Source organism: Tiliqua scincoides, chromosome 2 (genome assembly GCF_035046505.1).
Source record: "Tiliqua scincoides isolate rTilSci1 chromosome 2, rTilSci1.hap2, whole genome shotgun sequence".
Lineage (NCBI taxonomy): Eukaryota > Metazoa > Chordata > Lepidosauria > Squamata > Scincidae > Tiliqua > Tiliqua scincoides.
Window position 1 is genome coordinate 107,277,544 of NC_089822.1, and position 8,626 is coordinate 107,286,169.

General features: G+C 44.4%; 1 protein-coding gene across 4 annotated transcripts in view; it reads right to left on the bottom strand.

Annotated features, from left to right (window-relative positions):
* POSTN (periostin) overlaps positions 1-8,039 on the bottom strand; it is a 53,896-nt gene extending 45,857 nt beyond the window's left edge. For all 4 annotated transcript variants that reach the window (XM_066614919.1, XM_066614920.1, XM_066614918.1 and 1 more), the window contains exons 1-2: positions 7,883-8,039; positions 5,087-5,185 (exon numbers count right to left, since the gene is read on the bottom strand). In XM_066614919.1, coding sequence (XP_066471016.1) covers positions 5,087-5,185; positions 7,883-8,007 — 224 coding nt within the window. In that variant the 5' untranslated portion in view covers positions 8,008-8,039. The remainder of the gene's footprint in view (positions 1-5,086; positions 5,186-7,882) is intronic.
* Between the last annotated feature and the right edge of the window lie 587 nt (positions 8,040-8,626).

Sequence of the window (8,626 nt, forward strand, 5' to 3'; positions counted from 1 at the left end):
GGGCTACTGATATGCAGGCTACTGATATTCAGGAAAAGCTCTTTGGGCATAATTGTTGTGCCATCAGCTTGCTTTCCTAATACTGATAGAACAAAATGGTGGTAGAACAAAATTTGCCTTCGGACAAAAAGAAGAGCAGCCAAACTCCTACATGCCATTGATTCTGGTTATGGAGGTGGGGGAAGGAAGAATTGAATTGTAAGTCTTTTTTTCTTTCATCATATCCAGTAGAGAGGGAAAAAACCCTCAGGTTGACTCAAATTTAATACAGATGAGGTAGAAAATTTGCCAATGTGTAATGGCCACAGCTAAAATGTTCTTTGAGTGTATTTTAGATTATCATGTTCCTTTAAACACACAGCACACTTCCTCTGGGAGACTCGAGGGATTCATGTCTAGCCAGCATTTGACTTTGAATACACAAAGCCATATGTTCCCTCACGGTTCAGCGCAACTGGAAAGTCAATGTGTCACATATATGTGAAGTGCGGGGGATGTTTGGGGGAAGGACTGGTTCCAAGAGCTAGTTGGAATCCCCAGTCTTTGCAGACGTCCATGGAAAAAAACTGGGCCCTCAATGACTTTCTGTTTGGCCAGCTATGCTGCCCAGATGCACACACATACAGAAAGATCAACCTCAAGCCAAGTTTAAGTCTTCTTATTTAAACACTAGGTGGGAAAAAATTATAGGCAAAATAGCGTATAATTAGCTTTCTCCCTCATCTCCCCCCCCCCCCAGAAAAGAAATGAGTTTCTGCTCCAGTTTTGTTGGTTTTCCATTAGGACAGGAGTTTATCCCATTCCCGTTCTATTTCCCCACATAAAGATGAAGAAGCTGGAGAAGACAAAGCAATCTCCTGTGCTCTACTTTTTGCTCATTCATCCCAAGCCTCATCCATGTATTAAGATAAGCCCTGCTGGATCAGGCCAAAGGCCCATCTCATCCAGCTTCCTGTATCTCACAATGGCCCACCAGATGCCCCAGGAAACACTCAAGACAACAAGAGACCCATATCCTATTGCCACTCCCTTGCATCTGGCATTCTGAGGTAGCCTACATAGGTCTAAACCAGAAGGTTGACTATAGCTATCGTGTCTTGTAACCTACAATGGACTTTTCCTCCATAAATGTATTAGCTCTTACAGCATAGGAGTGCACACTTACTGACATCATCTTTTTAATGACTTTATATTACAGAAACTTCTGTAGTTCAACTTAATTGAATTGGGGGATTCATTTTGGTATATAGGGAGAGCTCTGACAGACTTGACATAGAATCATATCACTGGCTACAAAATTTTATGTTTCCTCAAATTTTAACAGTTCTCCTGAGGTGAAAAGCCTTGATTTCCCCGGAATGTTTGCTTCTTTTTCTCTATTTTTGAACACTTCTGCAATGCGGTTGAGAAACCCTCCTGCAGCAGCCTTTGTCCTTGTTTACTTCAGCACCATTATAAGAAATTCCAGACAAGAATTATGTGGACTGGGTGTCTTCATGACTGGATTTTCCTCAAGCAAGGTTTCTAGCCACCCCTCCTGCTGAGATTGGCATGTGCTCACTGCTTGGACTACCAGTCCTCTTCTCTTGGATCATGTAAGTAGCTAAGGAGAGGAAAGTATCCAGCAATTTGTGCTCAAGGATTTTATTTTGTTTTCCATTCGTAATTTACAAGCTTTGTGTCCACTTTTTGCTGACTACCCATCTTGGTCAGGCCTGTTTTCATTTTCAAGATGAGATTCACCTTTTTTGGTTTTTAATCATCTGTATCCCCCCCCCCCCATTTCTGTTACTTTGTCTTATGCCAGCCTGGGAGGATCGCAAACGTGCCATAAAGCATATTTGCGCCTCCTTGGGACTAAGCTGTGCCAGCACACAAAGGTGCACTAGCTTACAGGGGCCAGACCTAGCTCCGCAGCGGCGGCAGCAGGTGAGTTTGCACCAGCTGAACTTGGCTGGTGCAGGGGCCTGGGGGGGCATGATGAGGGTGGGAGGAGGCAGGAGGGAGACCTTCTGGGGTGATGGGAGGGTGGGGAGCAGGAGGCAAAGCCAGGACCTGGCAGTTATGCCAGATCCTAAACCTGTTCCCGGGCAGCACGGCGCAGTTCCAGGCTGCTTCGTTCTGCTTGGATCTGCGCCAACTCATCAGGTGGCACAGATCCAAGTAGAACCATTGGGGCTGCTGCCGCTATACTCGGGGCAAGGGGGAAAGTTTCCCCTTCGGCTGAGCTGCAGTCAGCCCCAAGCTTGCACTGGATATATCGTAGGCCTCCTGCTGGCCTTCCTGTTCCAGCACAAGTTAGGATTGCACTGCCCGTCCATTAATGAACTCCTTTTCATTTGATCATCTGTCTGGCCTCTGTTCACTAGGGAGAGAGTGGGTCAGCCACACTTCCCCACATTGCTTAGTTTGGGGCTGTCAAACTCATTTCATTCAGCAGGCCAAATAGTATTCATGGCATCTGCTGAGGACTGCAAATGATGCCATTAAGCAGGACGTTATGTCGTTAAGCAGGTGATGATCAGGAGTAAGCACTGTGTTCTCACCTAGGAACACACTAGCTGCAAATGGCAGAAACAAAAATATGCAAGTCTTGATTTTATGGGAGAGACCACTTATCACATGGGCTGCCCTTTCAGCAGTGCCGAGATGCAGTCCCACAGATTAAAGCTGCTCTGTGAAGTGACACCTTGACAGAAGTGGTGCCGTTAAAAGGGCAGTCTGCATGATAATTGGGCTTTCCCCATGCCTCAGCAATATCTCCTTTCCCCCCTTCTCAGCCCTCTTGTTCTGTCCTTTTCCCTGTACTGCTCCTCACCTTTTGAGGCCTCCTTCCATCTGTCCCTCCCAGTTCCTTGACAGAAGCGGTGCCCCTGAAAGCGTGGCTCCCATGACAATTTAGCTCCCCCAGTGCTACCCTTCCAGCAGTCTGCTGATGTGTCACTTCACAGGTCAGCAGCTGAAAGCAGCTGGGAGAGCCCAATTTTCATACAGGCCAGATAAAGAGCTTCCGCAGGCCTGTGGTCCTTATGTTTGACACCCCTGGCTTAGTTCTTGCTACTGTTTGTTTTGTCACTTCTGTAAATGGGAATTCCCTGGATTATGGGAAACCTTTCCAGACTGGGAGAAAGGGCTTTCAAGGGGGCCTCTTTCTGTCTGGCTTCTGTGCCTTGGGAGTGGCAGCAGTGGAGATCTACCAAATAACCCGTGATGAATGCCCTGGACCCCCTCTTTCTTGCCTAGTTTTCCTTATTTTCTGACACTCCAAAACACCCTCGAAGCTCCTGTGCAGATTCAGCAGCATAAAAGGTTGCTGGCAAGCAGCTTTCCCCCTTGTCTGTTTCAATTTCATTGCTAAGTGAGCACATGTCTTTCTGGATTGGGGTTCTTGTCTGTAAAAGCTACCCCTCCTCCAAGATAGGCAGGGATTTGCCAATTGGGCAGCAAACCTGTCCATCTAGGTAAAAGAGGTTTGGATGGAGAAACCAGCTATGTTCCACTCCTCCAATGATGTATCAATGACATCATCAGAACTAGGTTTTTTTTCCGGCTCAAGCACAGGGAGCTTGGGTGTGCTTTTCTGCTGATTCACTGTGAGAACCATAGGGCTGGGGCACTGCAGGCCCCCACCTACTCTCCCATGTTTCTAGCTAGAGACATTCAAGGAATTAATTTTGTTTTCATTCATTTTCTTTTTCTACCCAACGTCGGCTTTACCAGGAAGCTTCACTTGCTGGTATGGGGACAAACGGAGGCTGTGCTCTTGTGTAGCGCCTGGCTCCATCTGCTGGGCATTATTGTTTACTATAGTGTTTCTCAACACTGGAGGGACTTGAGGTGGTGAACGGTGGTACTCGCAGGACCCCCAAACTCCTGCCGCCTGACAGCGGGACCAGCAATGCAAGATGGCAAGTGGCAGTAGGAGGCTCGGCTCAGTAGGAGAAGCTCCAGCATGCTCTTTCTGAGCACTAGGAAAAGCTCTCTGTCCACCCCGAGCCTCCAACTGGTGTTTATCACTTAGAGTCTGGCCTCCCAATCTGGAAATAACTGGTGGTGATGCCATTGCCAGTTACTTCTGGTGGTACTTTCAATAAGTAGACCATGAAAAATGGTTCACAGGGGGACAGACGTCGGGTTTACTGTTTCCATTTAATCAAACTTTGCTGTATGTCCATCTTACAAAGTCAGACATTTTCCATTAGCCTGCTCAGACTTTTTCTCTTTAATTCTTTTTCTTTTGGACTTTTAATAAACTAGTTACATTTTGACTCTTTGCCTGCCTAGTCCATCTTCACAGGTAATTCTGTGAGTTAACATGTCTATTGGATCTGCAAACACTACTGTGGGTTTGATTTTTAATAAGAACCTCCAGGTTCAGTGGTCTCCACCTCTGCCTGGTCTCTGTAGCCTGAGATGGTGGCAGTGGATAAAAACTACAATGTCCTCCTCCGTTCAGCCACTGATCCACTAAAGTGACAGCATGGAGCTCATAACAAACTAGCTCAGTCCCGGGGATGTTGCAAGACAATGAACATAAGAATGTAAGAACAGCCCCGCTGGATTAGGCCAAAGGCCCATCAAGTCCAGCTTCCAGTATCTCACAGGGGTCCACCAAATGCTTCAGGGAGCAGACAAGACAACAACCTGCATCCTGGTGCCCTCCCCTGCATCTGGCATTCTGAGGTAAAGAAAGAAGAGGAGCATATTGGTTCATACTTCCAACTTCCCTTCAACGTGTCTGAGGTGCTGAGGGGAGCAGAGGGGCAGGGACAGATCCAAAGACGGACTTGCAGTGATGGCAGTGGTGAGGTTGCCCAGTTTCTTAAGTGCACAGTAGCAGTGGTAATCACCCATTTCTGCAAGAGCACCTCATGTCAATTCCAAAATATGGGCCAATGTCAATCCAATCCTGCACGGGCTGTCACTCCATCCTTTTGGGATGATTTTGCCTCTAACCTCCTGATTCAGAGAGCAGGCTGGAGTGCTCCTTGCTCTAGCAGCCCTCTGTCTCCCATCCAGGAAGTGGCCCTGGATGCCACTTCATGCCACCCGTTTTTATCATTTGGGAAAAAAGACAAGAACTTACGCTTTCTTCCCACAGATTGCCCCCTGGTACCAATTCCTGCATGTGCTGAAGTATTTCTTGTTGGTTCCCATCACTTGCTGAAGAGCACAGACGTTTGGACTGGGAGAAGAAGAAAAAGAAAATTAACAAAAAATTGTCCTCTGCATATCTAATTTTTAAATGGATATTTGACTAACTGCAATGGGTGACTGATTAAAATCCAATGGCCACCATGGAAGTGAATCAAAACAAGTGGAGGTTTTTTTCACAGAAAATGCCTACAACATTTTTCCTATGAAGAAATGAGCTAGAGACTATTTGCAGGGTGGGAGTCTAACAATATTTGGTAGGTCTAGTTACACATTATCACAGGCTTGACTGGTCCCTATTTCCAGAGGCAAACTTTGCCTGTAACTTGCTTGGAATTTCTAACCTTCCAACGGTCACTTTACATTAGTCCCACTCCTGTGGATTGGACTACCTGAAATGGTTTGCTTATATTGATAGTAGATTTCAAGACAAAACATTCTTCTGAAAGGTCTAATCCAGCCATTTTCAACCACAGTGCCACGGCACACTGGTGTGCTTTGAGTGGTCTGCAGGTGTGCGATAGGGGTTTGGGGGAGAATCATTGGTTAGTAAGACCACTGGGGGATGTGAGCCCCTGCTGTCAATCTGGTGTGCCTTGTCAGTTGTCAAAAATCTGATGGTGTGCCTTGACAATTTTAGTGCCTTGTCAGTGTGCCAGGAGATGAAAAAGATTGAAAATCGCTGGTCTAATCAGTTCCTCAGTTTTAGTTTTCCCCCAGGAATGAAGGCAGTATGATAGACCTCTAATCAGGGCTGCTTAGAGCTGGCATTGGGCCTGGGGCATGATGCCTGATTGGCTCCCCTTTCTAAATTTCCCTACAAACCAGATGTTTGTTTTGTCATGGCCCAGGTCCCCTGCAAGTCCAGGTCCCAGGGATTTTGTTGCCCCTTCGCCTAAGGCCTGACCATGGTTGTTGGCAGTGAGCATACTCAACAATCGTGCTCGCATCCAGGTATCCTGTGCACACAGACGTTTCAGGTTTTGTAGTGCATTAAAAAAATCTTCAAAACTTGTTTCACCGCAAACAATAATGGAATGAAAGAATGCGTGTGCAAGCCCCAAGCACCGATGCCTCTCTTGTCCCACTACCAACTTTCTTGCTGATGACATCACTACTGCTACAGTGGAAAAAGTCCTAGAGTTCTGCTCCTCCCTTGACTACTTCCCAGTCTGTGCCTCAAACGAGTAGTAGTACCCATCTTGTTATGCCTTCATGAACTTCATCACTGCATTAGGAATGGCAAGAGTTGTGAGAAAAATGATACACAATATCTACAATTGAATGAGCAGTGAATAGTATTAACCCTTCATTCTATTTTGCTCTCAAAACTTTGCTCACAGTTGTGTAGCATAACTTGCAGACATGGGTGGGGGCGTGACATTGGAGGAAGAGAAAGATAAATATTTTGTTTCCTCTGCTTCCCCAAGAGAAATCTTCTTTTTTCTGTAAATCAATAGCCTATTTTGATTTTCGCTGCTGGGAATATCATGAAAGCAGCCAAGTATCCCATAACTGTAATGGTTACAATCCCATAACTCAATGTGAAAAAACAAAAACAACCATCTGTAAGTCATCCTGATGACTGGGAAAAAGTATCTTTAGCGAATAAACCCATTTCACAATATGGGTACAATTCATCAAGGACTTCTTCCATGTAAGTTCCATTGAAATGAATGGATGTACTCTGTTCTCATTCACTTCAGTGGGGCTTATGCAAGGGAACTATCTGCTGCATGTACTGCTCTATGCTTTTGTTACTACATCTTCAAATAATAGTACTATGTATCTAATACAGTACAGTATTACTTATCCATAGCAGAATAGTGGTATACTATTAGATGAGGATGCATGAAAAAGTAAGTACTGTATTATATAGTTGTCTGAAATTCTTAACATTTCTTAATTATAATTTTTTTAAAATCACTGTTCAATTTGTTTATGGAATCAGAACATTCAAACACTACTCTGAACTGGATGTCTCAGAAGTGCTGAAACTCCTCACTTAGTCAAATCTTTGAATGAAGCAGTCAGGTATAGAAAAATCAGGAACTGCTTGTTTGAAATGAAGGAAAAGAAATTTTCATATTACATCCTGTCTCAGCACACAGTATATGAAGAGGGTAAATCCTTGACCATGTAACGTTAATGTAGTCTGGACTGTTCAACAATAAAGTGTGTGATTTCTCCAAAAACTGATGCCAGGACTCACATTTGTGTGTAATGCCACCCTTGGCTCTGGCATACTCTCACCCTAACCCCTGTTGTGTACGGAGCCTTAGTGACTCAATGTTGGAAAAAAAAACCTCTGAATGTTATTGTGTGGGATGGCACACATCTGCTCTTACTTTCTATTTTTCAAGATTGAGCCTTGGCATCAAGGACAAAGTCCAAGGAAAAAAAGTCCAAGATAAGCTCTGTTGAGCTCTGGCAGAACTGAAGCCTCAAAACCATGCAAAAGCATGCTATATATTTTCTTCTTAGTTATAACTTTTTCAGAGCCATCCAATCTGTACAATTAAAATATTTCAATGATCTTGCCTATTTTTTTTTTTTAAAACAAAGACTGGATTAGGAGTGTAGTTGTGAGTATGCTTGTAAGAATATAGTAAAATATACCTCTCTTTGGGACATTTTGGCTAAGCCAAAACAATAGCTTTGCTGGTGGGAGGAAATTTAACTTAATTTAAGCACCACATCAGACAGTTCAGACAAAAACCAGACTTACCCTTGATCACGTGCCCTGATCCGACTGTGGGTCAAGATCTTGTCATAATGAGCAGAGCTCGAGTCTGTTAGACGAAAAGCTGACAGGAAACAAATGGTGATTGTGGCAAACCAAAGGAGCCCCATCGTCTTTCCTCTGTGTTGTTCTTGGCTAGTCTAAGAAGAGAACTGGCAAAAGGCTTGTGAGAGCTCTGCACTTATATACATGCTACAGCAAAGTGGGAGGGGAAAAAAATATCAACCTGAGACTTTGAACCACCCTTCAAGAAACAGCAACATCAGATGGTTTTAATCAGTCCAGCAGGAGTGTGAAACACAAGGGCACTCTGTGAGCCCTACTGTCCCTTGTTTTGTTTGCAAAAATGCATGTCAAGAATAATGTTTCCCCAAATTGCTGGCTTTTCTTTTAGTACAGTTGTTAAAAAATGCGTGAATTATGGAACAAAATTATTTATGTTATGTATGAACAAAAAAACCCCCACAGTATTCTTTTGGCTGCATTTGTAGGATTTAATTGGAATGGGTATAGCTAGTCCCATTCTTTACTCAAATTTACTTTCTCATTTCATCTCATGAGATCTCATCTGCTCCCCATCACCTGACCTGCAGCACCAAAAGCTACTCTGAATCTTCTTTCTGCACCTCTGAGTGCTGTGATAGATTTGAAAAGTACTGGGAAGAAGGAGCGTGTGAGACAATCTAAATCAGGGGTGTCAAACATAAAGCCTGCAGGCCACATGTGGGC